Genomic DNA, 15,657 nt, shown 5'->3' on the forward strand with positions numbered 1-15,657 from the left:
GTATATACAGGCACAACCGACTCTAAGACTAGCCATGGATAGACAGACATGCAATGTTGCGTACTCTTTCTATCAAGTGCAAAATGGGACTCTCGCAGTGTTGCTGTTTTTCGTTCAGCATAGCTAGTATTAGAGTCGCCTGTGATACAGGGTGTTCCATTTGATGTTTCGCACGCAACATCTCCCAAACTGTTTTGAATGAAACTTCTGCTGTTTCGAGGAGGACATCTTACGATGGTCACAAATCTCTAGATGCACGTGCTTCAGAGATTTCAAGGTGACCCTTGTCTTTCTCGTACAAAACTGTATATTTTCATTTGGGTAAGCATGTAAGTACCCCATTCCAAGACGAAACTTCAAATGGAACACCCCATACATCCGCTACACGCTACTATCAACGCTTTTACAATTCTAGGCATCTTGACTCTATTCATACTGACATTACATTTATATTTAATTGTGTCTCTATAATTGTAAAAAACTGCCTGAGTATTTCAAAACGAAATACACACAGCGAACATACATTCAGTCAGTATCTAAATAATCACCAATGCAATTATTACAGACTACATTCAACGTATATTCGCGCTAGAATTTACAAGAAACAGGTGACAGTACTGACAATTTATATCGTAATATGGAAGTTCGTTGAAGATAACTGTCCTACTACTTTTGAAGAGGGGTGTACAGTGTACATGCCTCGGATCCCCCGCGTGTACGAGAGCCGAGCATTACGGAGCTCGTCTTGTATATCGGTATGATTATTATAGGTTAGACGTTTCATGGCGGCGCGCACAATGCGCCCCGAGTAGAGGACCCGACGGAATATAACCCTGCAGAGCCAGGCCGACGTGATCCAGCGACACAGAGACACGCTGGTGCTGTTCTTACGTCCGCCCTTGCCGCGTGTGCGCGATCGCACGCGCGCACGTGCACGCGATACGCGTTCCTCTTCCTGTGCAAGCGGCCAAGTAGCATCGTTCCCTGCACACTACGCTGCCGATCTCTACGTAGCGATCCCTCGGCGTTGTTCCTCAGCAACCCTTAACCCGTGCCGAGTGAACAAGATTTATCTGCCGCGGAGAGGATTGATCGACGGTCGGAAACTTTCCGAGCGCTAAGTTTCGGAATTATCCAAGTGAGTTTTTGGGTTGCGGTAGTGGCGAGGCAAGGGACAAGGAAAGTCAGATCTTGATTTTTTCGCCTATGTATGATCGTAATTATTCGTTATTCCATAATTAGGTGATCAAAGTTTGATATTTATGTTGACGTAAGTGGAAGTCTACAGTTTCCTTTCACAAAAATATTAGAAACAGAATGTCTTGTAACGTGGATTGTTTCCCCAACGCAGCACGGTAACGTGTTAATTAATTGTCTGAAATTGCAGTTGTTAAGTGGTAAAGGACTTCCGTTTCCTTTGACGTCTTTCACAGGAACACAATTTGCTTTCATTTTATTGTTATTTTCCTTCGCCTAGTTGATCGTCAGTTTCAAATAGAGTAACAAGGCGAATTATTTAATGCTTCTCCATAATATAGTTTAAGATAGTATCTTTGCATAAATCTAATAAAAAGGGCATTGAATACCTGGAATCTTCTATTTTATATCTTATCTCGATAGAGATTCGCATATTCCGACTGAGCATCTCTGAACGATAGGAATTTCACCACGTGCTCCACCCTCTCTGCCTTCCACCTTGGTCTTCTTCAGCGAGTGGCCTCTCCTGCTCAGCCACCCTCTAAATTCAGTCTAGGCTCCCCTTACAAAGCGTGCCGGTATTTGTTAGCACATTTTATGTCCCGACATTGATTGAGCATACATATTCCGCTGAAGTATTCCTCCAACAGACATTCCAAATTGTTTCTGTTATAAGGAAACCTCTTTTCCACCTCTTGCCTGCCTTTGACGAAATTTATTAGACAATTTTAGTTACCTCTTGAATGGGAATGACTGCAGTTTAATATATCTTAGGAATTTTATACTGAAAAACGATGTCGAGCTTGTTTTGTAGACTTAGGGTTTTTTCCCGAGATGCGCTAGTTATGATAAAATTATTCTTTTTTGTTATTCCACATGAGACATAGGAACATAGTAATCTTCCTATATGAATTACTTACGTGCAAAGTATTCATATTACCAGTTAACACAGCAAGTAACAAGAAAATTACCACTCACGTTTACATCGAATTTTCCAATCTCATATATAAACCCACTGCAGCTGTTACTCGAAAATATCGCCTCTGCAATTACCATGTTTCCTCTCCCCTTCCCCCTCAGTTCCAACTCACAAGCATATCAATTTACAACCAATCATACGTCACTTTTTACCTCCATAATTGCCCCACGGTATTCGTTCATGACTATTTAGAAGCCCATTAATAGCGATTAATTGCATCCTCTTAAAGTTCCCTTTTTATTATCGGCGGTTTTTTCGTCGACGTCAGAGAGGAGGAAGCGTCTGAAGTTTATCGACGCTTCCTTAATTGTTATCTTGAACGTTTATCGCGTAACGCGACGACCGGACACCCCGTCTCATCCTCGACTTCTTTATTTACCGTTTTATTAATGAACCGGCTGTGTAATTCAAAGACGCTGGGGCCGCGCCCCCAAAGAGCCTAGGGTGCTTTATTCGCGCAGGACGCCTCTCCGTCCGTGTGCCTAATACACGGGCAGAGGTGTGCATACCTATTCGACGATGTTCTCCTGCATATCGATGCATCGATGTTTATTCAAGTGCAGCTGCATCGGCTCCGCGCGTCTGACTTTCAACAGCCTCGGAGCATGATTTGAATAATTCCCGATGGCGGTGGCTCGTCCAATTAGGGCTCCTTTGCGCGACACGGAATAAGGGCAACGCCGAACAAATTCCGTGCAAATAAGATTAAATGGGAGAAATTCAAATTTAATAGATGTTTACGGGGGGTTGGTAGGAACTGTTGAATTACTTTGTGTACGTTACGTCGAGCTTGTTTTACTGTTTCGGGAAATTCAATTCTAGGAATTATTTATTAGATAGTGTTTAGCTCTGCTTTGTGGGGATTTTTTAAAACTTTATTTCTGCGCAGTAATTTTTTATTATTAACGTCTGTTTCTGATAAATATTCAATTTATTATATTTCTGTGCAGTAATATTTGAGCTTTAAAAATCCAACAAATATTTGAAGCATGCACATATCTGAACCCCAAAGCAAAAGTATATTAAATGCGTTTATTTTTTGTATAACTTAATAGATACACTTTGACTCTGAGGTTCAAATATAGCTTACTTGCTGCAGAACTAAAATACATAACTCCAAATTTTTCTAAATCTCAGACGTACCTATCAGTAGATAATTTAGTTGTACTAAATGACAATATTATCTCATCTTCTAGCTCACAATCTTAAACTTGCATCAGTATTACAGTAAGTGAGTGATACGTCCTAAAATCAGTACTCCCAAAGAGTTCAACACCATTTACATCGCCGCGTCTCCATGAAACGACAATGAGCGTCCCGAGTGATCATCCTTACGCAAAAAAACGGTCGTTGAACGGCATACCACTATACTCCTCCGCTCGATAATTACCCTCCGCAGGTCCCCAGAAATATCCAGCGTGACGACCACGCTAAGACCTCGAGGACCACTCGAAACAGTCCGCCCACGGCTCGAACCCGCCGCCACTCTGCCGAGTAGGTTGTGGACGCGCCCTTAAGGGGCTTCTCGCTTACGTCATCGGATCCCTGGTCTATCCCCGGCCCTCCCGAAGACCTATTACCTTATTTACGATTCGCACGGCCATTATCTCCCGGCAACAAAGTGAACCGGCCGGTTTTTCGATACGCGATCCTGCACGCGGACCCACAGCCGCTCCGCCGACGCTCTCTGCGCCCTCGCCGCTCCTCCTCTCCTTCATTGATTTCGCTGGTGTGAAAGGGGAATCGGGCAGACAATGAATACAAAGGCCGCGGTACACAGAGGGACGAGGGGGATGGTGAAAGCGTGTGCTCTCGCGTCGAGAGAGAGAGAGAGGGGGGATGAGATGGATGGAGAAGAGGCAGCGGCTCGAAAACGGAAGACTTTTGTCTTCGCTCGTTAATAACAATTTCGACATAGCCGCGCGAAGCCGCGGATGATTGGACAGCTCGCGGTGAGGGGGGAGGCTGCTGGAGCTGGGCAAAAGAAAATTATTGAAAAATTGATTTTTACGATCCGAAATGTTCTTTTGATCAGAACGAAGCATTGATGCGTGCTTCATCTTGCGCTCGCGCCCGCGAATCCCTTTCTCCATCCGCGTGTGTTCCGCATGCTTGAGTACAGGTGAATACGTGTGACTCGTTAAGCTCAAAGAGCAAAATCCGATAGTCGCGTCAAAGAACGGTCGAAAAACCGGAGAGCGAGGGGAATGTAATTAAAAAAAAAGGGGGAAAAAAATTGATGCGTCACTGTGATACGATTGAATTGATATCGATGCGGAAGTTTTAGTGGACGGTTGTCGTTAATTAACGCGCGGGCGTGGGTGCCTGGGAACTCGAGGTAATTTCGGGTAATCGGTTTGTTTCAAGGTGCTCGCGATAGCTGGAGAATTGATTTCAAGAATTTGGGAGTAGAAAGGGTAGGTATTTCTGGGAGTTGGTAATTGGATGTTGTGGGGTGATTGGTAGCTTTGTTGGAAATGTCAATTAATGGTAATACTAAGTGCGCTAGGAAAAGATTTCTTGAAAGGTGGTTGTGACGGAAATGTAGCTGGAGGTCTATGGTTATTTAGAAAAGCATAGACATGAAAATAACGCGGACAGTTCGGTTGTGTGTAAGAAGTCGCTGACGAGGTTGACCCAATCTGCTTTCCTAAATTTGGAGATCGCGATTTAAGCTTTCCTTCAAATATTCATGAGTCTTCATTTACGTCATACGAGTCTCGTGGTAATTAAGCATCTCGATTGTCTCTGATGGACACCGTCTCCGCTTTTATCGAGACTCTTGAGTTATAATTTAATATCTGGTGTCGTTAATATCTTCAGCTATATTAAAAGTGAATTAAATGGAGTGTTAAAAGAATCTCCAAAGTCTCATGAGCATTTGGAACAATTTTCTATTTATCATTACTAAAAAAAAAAAACAAATTGAAAACCGACATAGTCGAATCCTTCTCATAATCACTGGCGCATACATGCAATTTTCACATGATCTATAAATTTCCATCCCGTGCCTTTGAAAAGTTCTGAAACTTCTAAGAACGTAGGAATCAGAGGTATTACGGAAGCTGCGCGTCGCGATGAATTACGAAGCGACAAACGGATCGATATCTCGAATTACCGTGGTCGGTGGGAACACTGAGAGCGTCGGTCGGATGGCGCGAGAATTTTCATGAAAACGAATTGTCGTTGGCCGTATCGCATAACGGATGTGTGTACGCTCGCGGGTTAACCATCGGAACAACAACCTGTTCGATGACTGTTCCGTTTGATGATTGCAACAAGTGAGGCCCACTGGCGTCCTCTTCCCCGGCCTGTTCCCAAACCATTTTACCGCCGACAGCCACTCCCCGTTTCGAATTCAACAAGTGGCCAAATCATTCTGCGCCCGAGACTACGGCCAGCCCCGAAAAACTGGAATTTTCCCGGACAGCGGACAGTCATTGACCATTTAACGCCGCGGCACAGTGAATATGTATCTCGCTTTATAGAGTATTTGTCATTCAGCATCGAAATTCAACGATCGCTTTCCCTTTGACACGTAATACCAATTTTCATGATTTGCACGTGGATTGATTCATGATTCGAGATTCGTTGTTTGCGAGATAGTGGTACAGAGCAAGGGGACTTCCAGATAAAGAATGCTGAGCGGGTAAAGAAACATTCAGAAGTTGAGATAAGACACTTAGGTATAGTAGAATATTTTTTATTAAGCGTATTAAGATATCAACCTCTTACAGAAGCGAGGATGTTTCTTATTCTATTTCGACTCTGGAAACTTTCAAATGTGTAGACTTTAGGACGTTCGGATCTTCGGACGTATGGAAGTCTTTAGAGATTCAGACGTTTGGATATTCGGATGTTCACACTCACAACTAACCAGATCTCAGTTGGTATACTCACAGTCTAGATTATATCACAGTCCTATTCAACACAGTCTTTCCGAATACTTTATCTATAGTTACAAAACAACGTTTGTACCAATTATTTAAAAAAACTGAAGTTTTCTGCCGACATAATTTCATTTCCATCTCCATAATGCTTCTTTAGGCGCAAACATTCGTGTCTTCGAAGGGCCAAACCAGTATCCCCATGCAAGGTCTTCTCACAAGCTTCAATCTGCGTATCCCATGTATCAGCGATTCATTAGTGCGTTAAACGCGCACGATCACATCGCTTTCCCTCGGTCCTGAGCGCCGGTATCGGAGGGGTCGGGGTAGCGTTGACGAAATTCGATTGACATCGCCGCGAAGGGCGTATGTAACGTAATCATTACTGTCATCGGGAAGCCCGATCCTTTTCTCCGTAATTTGAAACGGTGGGGAGCACCGTCGATGTATACTGGCGGCTGAAGAACTCGTAGAGGCTCAGACCTCGTGCTACCTCGTGGAATGGGTCTCATTAAGGACGCCTTCATGGCCCTTCATCCTTGGCTCTTGAGGCCTCGCCTCCTCCCCCTCGCGCCCACGGAACGACGACGCTCGTCTTTTATACCTGGATGCCCTCTGCTCGCGTTCCCCTGGCCCGTCTGTGTGCTCGCGCGCGCCTTATGCGGCCGAAGGCCATTTGATGGTGGTTGCTTGTCATCTTCTTCGGCTTTAACCTCGTTACGATTTACAGCCGTTCTCTGAAACGAGAACCCAGCCAAGAACGAGCGAACGCGCGCCCGTGTGCGAGACCTCTCTCCTTTAAATTCGGATTTCTTAAGATTCACTCGCGGACGGAAGCTCGACCGACTCAAAGTCCAAGATAGAGCGCGACCGCGCGAATAGTTTCCGGTGTAACGAGACCCTCACCCTCCGCTCTTCTTCTCCCCGCGTTCTTTAACGAGCTTTTTTCCGCGGGTTCTGTAATCGCGGTTTCGACGATGCTGCACGACCGCTGGTTGGTATTGTGCGATTCGATTGTACGATTCGATTGAAATCACGCTTGTTAACTCTGATGCGCTGTGAAATGAGGGGAGGCTTTGCCGAGGTGAGTTAATAGCGTGGGTGGGCGGCGAGGGCTTGGTTTTTGTGAAGGGATCGAGATTTCGGGGTTTGATGTTTAGTCTTGACTCTGGAGTGCTTATAGAGATTGGAGAACTCGGAGTTGGAATAAAAGCTTGGATATTCATGTAGAACCTCGATTATGTCAGATACCACGAGATTCATAACCTCGAGTATCGTTTAATGGCTAGTTTTACTATCTTTGATGGGCTACTATTAGATTATTATTTATATCGCGATGAACGTTCTACTGTAGGTTTTTATTACGTGTAATATGCACAACTCTGAATATACATAGCTATAACTCAATTCCTAAAAATTTACAGCATCTCCAAAGATCCCGAGCAGAGCCTCATCCACATTCTATCCGATCTACTTCCCGCTCTCCGCCTCGGCCGCTTTGTCCTGTATGCTAATCGAATTCCCCCCTTCTAATATTTTTTTCTCTGTTCCAGGGTGGCGGAGGAAGCGGCGGGGCTGCGGGAGGGCTGAAATTCACAGTGGCTGACACTTGCGAGAGGATCAAAGAGGAATTCAATTTCATCCAGCAACAGAACCACTCGTGAGTCTTTCTCTTTTCTTCGACTCACCTCGCCCCGTCTTCCCCTTTCTGTGTTTGTCTTTCGTCCCTCTTCACCACTTTCTCTCCATCCCTCCTCTATCCATCCCCTTCGTCCCTTATTCGCGTTCCTCAGAGATCCACGATTATTGACGCCGATGTTTCCCAGCTTCCTATACGAGTCCTTCGCTCGTGTTTCGAAATTGTCCCCCGTTCACGCTCGCCCCGATATCGTCTCCAAACTCTCTCTCTCTCTCTCTCTCTCTTTCCCATCTGCCAGAGGAAAGTTCGAATTGTTTGCCCGACTGCCTCCTCGCTCCTAATAACGCCATCCAACGCCTCCTTCGCTCGGTGCCAGATCGACCCCCTCGGAAGAAGGAAAGAGAGCCAACAGGATTTTTCGCGAGCGCGAATAACGAGGCGAGTGAAAGTCAGCTGAGAGTCGGGAGAGACGAGGAGAGCGTTGTGTAAAAAGCGTAAAAGCCAGCAACTCCTCAGGAGCAACGAGGGGGTGGTGGGGGGAGAAAAACGTTTCGCCAGTTTCTGCCGCGACAAAGCGACCGACTGGTCGGCCTGTCGGCGATTTATGGTAATTGATTATCGGTCGAGACTGTAATTAATTGCCGTTGCGGCAAGTAGTATCCCAGATGCAGCTTGGGGGCGCGGCATAACGGTCAGCGGCGGTTATTGGGAATGACGCTCACTTTCCACCGATGGAAACCCCGGGATGGAATCGTGTGTACAAATGTCTGCGTTTACGTATCATTAATTATCTTGCGCTCAGCACTTGCGATGCACGGTTGGAACCGTCGACTGGACGGTTAAATTTGCACTTGGTTGCGAACGCGGCGAGAGCTGCGTTCCTGCCTCACCCGCCGTTTCTCGCCCCGGAGATATTTCACAACGAATTCGCGAGAGCGCTACGCCCTTCCAACGTGGGTGTTAATTTTTCCATCCAACCTCCCACTCCGCCCCTGGTCCTTTGCAAACCTGCGAAATTACGGTCGTCCGTTTTCGAGGGAACCGGTTGCAGTTCGAGGGCTGCCTACGCCCGACCGTGACCACTGTGCAAGCTGTCCCTTTTGCCTGCGAGCTTTTCTGCATTTTCGGAGTTCGGTTCGCTGCACGTTTCTGTGGGACAGTTGGGAATTCTTTGGAAATGTACATAACTGGTTTTAACGCTGTATGAAAATTAGTTGAAATGGTGTTTTTGAGGGTGTCGTGAAGTTGGGTGTCAGGATTGGAAGATTTTGAATAGTTTCAAATTTTCAGATCTTGGATTCTACCAATTTTCAAATGTTCAACGTCTCAAATTTAAAAATTTTCAAATATTTAAATTTTCATTTTTTGAAATATTTAAGTTTTTAAAGTTTGAATTTTTCAAGTATTCAAATTTTTGAAATTTCAAATATTTAACGTTTCACATATTCAAAAGCTCAAATTTTCAAATTTTTAAACGTTCAAGGTTTCATGTTTTTGTTTCTCGAATTCCCTACATTCCAAGTTTTTTAACATTTTGGAAGTATCAAACCTTCAAGCGTTCAAACGCTGCCACGTCCAGATCTTTTTATCCAAATTCTCATTTAGTATCCACTGTTTTTGTACCCTTTATTACTTCACTTTGAATGTTTCTGTTTCGAACATGTGGAAACGCTGAACATTCGACCGAACCAGTGTAGACAGGTTTCGAATGAAAACACGAGAGTTAAGAAAGCTATTTTCCATAGAATTACAGAATTGGACGTATTCTCCTCGAGGACGCTCAATGCAAAAATTACAAAGTTTAAATTGCATCGAATGAAAGTTTTATCCGTGATGTTCTAATGACCCCGAGGTCCGCTTAATTTTCCACGATACCCTCCAAACAATTTTCCACGGTTAAAATAACGCGTGGAGCAGCGGTGTATTTACCGGGACGCCGACGATAAATTTCTCTCCGTCACTCATGAATAGGTTTTTCCGCATTTTCCGCGGGGCGAAGTCGCCTACCGCAACCGCTAACGCCGCCATAATCTCATTTCTTTCTATTTCTTCGGCTTTTTCGCTGGAGAACTCGATCTTACTTCCAGAGACACACACCGCTCTCTCCCGTCTTCTCCCTGAATACAAGATGCTGCAAATCCCAAAGGAGGAGGCGATGGTCTTGCCCTAGTATATAGTTGCATGCTACGTGTGCATGTACGTACGTAAATGTGTGTTTACGTGTGCATACAGGGTGATTCAGAATTTCGGGGCAATCGAGGTAAAGTGCTAGAGATCAGAAGAATACTTTTCAGGACAGGAAAGTATTTGTGGTGTAACTCCTTTTTTTGTAATAACGTGTCATGTGTACTTGAAAGCAGACCTTGCATGTCAAATATTGAAGAAGATATTTTTTTAACAAAGTACACAGTTTTTATACAAAGTATGTAGTCACTAATTTATTAGTGTATCATGGAGGTAGCATTGTAACTGTGTAACTAGTACCCTCTCTACATTGGTTTCTTATTTCTTTACCAAGAATTGTATCTACTCCACAGTATAAAAATTCTGGTCCTCTAGGTGCAAAATAGTTATCCATTATTTTTCATTATAGATTCATAAAAATTCATGAAAATGTGTTACTCAAAAAGTAGGGCGAAGACGTATTTTTGTCAGATACAAATGTTTCTTACTGAGATATAATTGTGGAGCACCCTGTATGTACAAGCAGACCATACATACGGGTTCGTACGAGTGCGCACCATTTCCGCTTTAACGCATGTCTGACTCGTTCCCATCCTCAATCGCTTTTCACTTTTCAGACTGAAGATCGAATGCGAGAAGCTGGCCAGCGAGAAGACCGAGATACAGAGGCATTACTTCATGGTAAGGCACTTTTCTAACTTCGTTTTTGGCCCCCTTTTCATCCTCCTTCGATATAGATATTCGGCGCAGTTGAAGAGATCGCTGGGATCGCAAATAACGGGTGGGTGGAACTCAATTGGGGCTGGATAGAGAGTATCTCCTGCGATCTATATATGGCATTAGTTTTCGCAGTGATATAGTGCTTTGCAAATGCCTCGAATTTTTAGCGATTTTCTCGTGGAAGCTGAAATTTTATGTGAGAACCAGCATAACGTGCAGAAGTTATTGGTATAGATATTTTTAATTATAGACTAGGATTTTTCTGCTTTTTTATCTACTTTTTACGTATATAATACTAAATTCTGCTACTGAAATATTGTCGGCGAACTCTAAAGGTCTAAATTGTTTTGTGAACTGATGCTATGAATGGTGCTACACACAAGGAGCATAGAGTACCATTCTATAACCACACTGGTTTGAACTCTGGCTAGTTATTCACATTATTGAGTATTCCAGTAATGGATGCTTGTTATATTTGGCTCTCTTCCTGAACATTCCAAACCTGCAGTGATACAAAGTTATGTCTACGCCCATTAACTGTTCATTATTATACTTTTTATACAAGTATTTTCAAAAATAGGATTTACTAGTCACAAATAATTCCATGGATAAAAAGATCAAACATTTTACAATTTACACATTTCTTAAAAAGTTCAAGGAAAAAAGTATCTATCAATTCCATAGAATTATCTCTGAGAATTTCTCAAAATCTACAATTTGTCGATACAAATTTTCCATTCGATCAAGTATTACAATTTTCAACTCCAGAATCTATTAACAAAAAGCCCGAAAAGGCAATCAGAAACGAATGTCAAGATCACCATTTCGTGTTAGCGAATAAAAGAAATCGCGCGCAATTCAGCGGAGTTTTATGATTACACTGCACGCTTTTCTACCGATGATTTATCGACAGACACCGTAGTTAGTCGAACAATCGGGCTTTGCAAGCAACAGGGTTACAGGACCGTCATTGAATTCGGTAATCTTTGTCGTGAGGCTAGCGGTAGCACAGAGAAAAACGATCGATATTGTTCTCGCTTCATATTGCCGGCTCTTCGATTCAGTTCCCATCAGCACGAAGGCAATTAGCTCAACCAACCGTACTAATCGTATCGTCATCGGTAAGGAGCTTAACTTGGACTTACCTATATTAAAGTGCAGCATTAACGTGGACCGAAGTATTTGCCGGCTAGACCGTTTCATTTCCTGGCCCCTTTATTAAATATTTATTAAAACCCGCAGGAATTCGATGTGCTCTCAGAATATGGCCACTAGCGAGTTCCGAACAATCGATTCAGAATTATTTCTCTTGATTCTTCCTTCCGATCGTAGGATTTTACTTTGAATTTCTTATTCGAGTGCCAATTAGGACCACAAATAAATCCAGAAATAGAGAAATTCAAAAATTATTGATCTGAATAAATTCTGCTATTATGTAAACTGAAGTGGAAAATTGAGCTTGAAATTTCATTTTTCGTGACTTTAGATAATGTGTGGTGCATAAGAAAGTCTAAAATTAATTTTTACCTTACTCTTATTTATTCGATTTTTTGCGTTTCAAATATATAAAAATGAATCTATTGGTAAATCTATAGGTAATAGAAGATTTGAAACTAGCACGTACTAATTTTCCCCAGAAATTTGTTTGTCGAAATTGCCTGATAATTGAGCCTTTAAAAGCCGCTTAAATACGTTAAATTGTGATCGACAGCAGAAGTTAATTCCCAGAGTTCCCTGCATCTGGGAAATCAATGCATTGCACTTTTTTCTCTCTGCGTTCGTGCTTGGCAAGGTCTCTGATTTAGGGACCGTTTTCGTCATAACTTACCAAATAACGCAAACAGCGCAGCGAGTCGACGGGTTTGTTAAAAGTCGCCGATACAGCGAGCCGCATTGAGATATCGTCGCATATCGACGTTGCATTCGAGAGCTCCATGCATCTTCCTGATTTTTGTTCCAAAAGACATTCATCTCCCTTGTCGGGGCTCTCCTGGAATCGATGCGCGACAAAAGTGACCGAATGAAAGCGTTTCTCGTTCACGATCCCATCCCCGCTTTTTTAACTTGTGTTGAAACGAACGAAACACCCAGTGCAATTTTTTCATTCATATCGAATCTACAGAAGAACTCTTTTAGCTTTGTGATTTTTGTCGCGCAGCCTTTGAGGTACATAGTTACAATGCAGCAATCAGGTGTAATCGTATCATTTAAGCTAGATCTATCGTATGAACATTGATTTATTTACTTGTAGGATATTTCGGTCGGGTTATGGAATATTTTAGTAACTAATATTGTCAGTATTAAACACAATTTTCGGAAATAAATCCCTATGAGAAGACTGTGTATATAGATTTACTGTACTGTTAGATTTTTAGGCAAATTTCAGTCAAATGGTAATTAATTAATTTTGTCAAATAGAAATTTTCTTTGGTCTCTTTACAAGTCATGTTTTCAACTTGTGACAATCTTTTTCGCGGATGTGCGATATAATTTCCAAAAGTTTTCGAATTGCATCATATGCAAATGCTGGTTGCTGCTCTATACACAGAAAAAGAGGAACACGAAATCACAGCTGTTTTATTCGCGCGTGTACATTCCCCGATATTTGAGAACGCGCCCTTACGCGCGTCGGTTGTTGTGCAGTTCCGTAAACTGCTCTCAGTAGACGAAAACGTGCGTACACAGCTGAAAGGTCAACAACCCCGCCGCGATATACTCGCCCCTCGATGATATTTTCTCCCCCTCTGAAAAAACCTCCGATGGGAGCCTCCTATTATTTTAAACGCGATGGGCTGTCTGCGAACGTTATCAGCCGGCTGGATCGTTTATAATCTCAGCGTTTCCTAGCGCAGGAGATATTCTTGGTAATCCCCAACTAAATGGTCTTAAATCGGAGTAGGTGGGGAAAGCTATATCTATCGTGGATAGTGTATCAACAAATGGGATGGTAGAACTGAAAATCTACGTTTACAAATGCAGATGATAGTTTTTATTCGGATGATTTAGGGGTGGGATTTGACTAGTAGTGGGGAAGTGTAGAATGAGGGTTGGATTCTTTAGGGCTTAGAATATTATTCATTTATCATTTTTTGAATTATATTTTCGTGATTGCAGGCAAAGTGACATGTCTTTCTTTTTAGAAAATTTGAGTTTAGGCTTCATCTGAAGTCCCGTATTTGGGATTTGTATTTTTCATGAAACGAGATCCAATTTAAAGGGCTTTAGTCTTACAAATTAGAACATGATAAATGCAAGTGCATAGTATCTACAGAATGGAAGTTTCAAACTTTGGACCCAAAACAACTTGAAAATAAAATTATAGATACATAGTATACTATGCTCATAGTACAACAGTATATGTCTCACGCTGCTTTGTTTTATAGCTACACATTTAAGTTGGTACAGAAATTTACGAGGTGCTAGAATATACTCAGAAATTTTCCTCCACCAGAGAAACAAAATCCTTAATATTGACTTTGCCATCCTATACTGCTTATAATACTTAGCAAACATGTCCAGCCACCCGCCTCTAAAACTACTAAAAATTAACACAATTACTACTGCCTCCCAACGTCCCCTTACTCATGAAACTCTTAAACCCATCCTAACAGCGTCATCATAAAAAGCAGAAAAAAAAAATGGAAAGTAACATGATAGCAGTCGCGTAATCATGGATAGGAAACCTGGAAGCGAGTCCGCGGCGCTAGACTGCCGTCGCGAACCCCCTTGGTGCGCCGATGTTAACTGTACGTTTGATCGTAATTGTCGCGAACTGTACCATCTCTGTAAACTGCTACACCGATGTGACACCGTGCAAGCAACCAAGCAGCAAGCTGGGCCGAGTGGTTGGGGCTTGTTGGGAGGGGGGGTGCCGGTGGGAGTGGATAAGGGGGTTGGCGGGGGGTTGGAGGTGACAGAGGGGTTGATGGGGGTTGGGAGTTGAGCCGGTAATCGATATCTCCAAAGTAAACGAAGAGAGAGGGAGAAAGAGAGGGAAGTCCGGGGGGATGGAGATAGCGAGCAGGCGTAGGAGGGCGGAGGGGGGAGGAGGAGGGAAGGGCGGCCGCGAGGGGCGAGGGGTTGGGAAGGAGAGGGGGAATTAGAGACAGAGAGAGAAATTGATGTCGAGGGTTTGTCAACTACCGACAAGTATTATATACGTATAGAGCGAGCGGGAGAAGTGTTGGTGCAACGTATGTACAGGCTGCGAACGTGTCTCTGATATTCTAATTCCACCCCTGTGTATTTCAACCAGCCACCTTTCCACCACCACCACCTTCAACCCTCTCTCCCACAATTCATCCTCCGCGATTTTCATTAGGGTAACGTGCCGCGTAAATCCGGCCGTCGCTTCAATATTTTCTTCTACTTCTCGTTCCTTTTTTTTTTTCTCCCTCTTTTTCTCTCTCTCCATCTCTTACAGCCTCTTCTGCTGTGCTACTCGCGCGTTCTTCCGTCCTTTTGTGAACTTCAGCGCCACGGATCATCGCCTCGCGACACGTCCTTAGCCGAGACACTCTCTGGACTTGTTACCGCGTCCGCGGGTTTTTCGTTAAATGACGATGGGGTGCGCGCCCGCGCGCAACGCCGCTCTGTATCTCGAGCCTTTAATCGGCCAAGCACGATATACACGTCGTTACCTGTGATTAATGCCGCGTCGCGAGATTGCCGTGCGATGATTTTTTTTTTATCGACGCGCTAGGAGAGGGTCATGGGTCACGGATCACTGGTTGACTACTGTGCTGTACGTAGGAGAATCTTGTTGGGACGAGGAGAGGATCTAAATTGTTATGTGAATGGAGGTTAGAAAGTGGGAACTAGGGACTAGGGATTGAGGATAAATGACAAGGGTTTAGAAGATATTAACTGAGGATTAGGAAGGTAGAAAACTAGGAAATGAGGAAACTAGGGAACTAGGAAGTTAAACAGCTGAGAAACTAGGGACTAGAAACTAGGAAATTCAGACAAGAGGTGAGAACTGAGAAAAATTAGGAGTTGGAAAACAGATACTCCGCAATACAAGCTGAATACTAGGAACTAGGAACTAAGAA

The 15,657-nt window shown here is 43.4% G+C and overlaps 1 protein-coding gene across 9 annotated transcripts in view; it reads left to right on the forward strand.

Annotated features, from left to right (window-relative positions):
* The window catches only part of Gro (TLE family member transcriptional corepressor groucho), a 94,278-nt gene that overhangs the window by 16,178 nt on the left and 62,443 nt on the right, over positions 1–15,657 (forward strand). For all 9 annotated transcript variants that reach the window (XR_013001594.1, XR_013001593.1, XM_076375546.1 and 6 more), the window contains exons 3-4: positions 7,617–7,723; positions 10,504–10,567. Coding sequence is in view for 7 of the 9 variants with exons in the window: in XM_076375546.1 (XP_076231661.1) it covers positions 7,617–7,723; positions 10,504–10,567 (171 nt within the window). In the remaining 2 variants the exon portion in view is untranslated. The remainder of the gene's footprint in view (positions 1–7,616; positions 7,724–10,503; positions 10,568–15,657) is intronic.

This window comes from Calliopsis andreniformis, chromosome 3 (genome assembly GCF_051401765.1).
Source record: "Calliopsis andreniformis isolate RMS-2024a chromosome 3, iyCalAndr_principal, whole genome shotgun sequence".
Lineage (NCBI taxonomy): Eukaryota > Metazoa > Arthropoda > Insecta > Hymenoptera > Andrenidae > Calliopsis > Calliopsis andreniformis.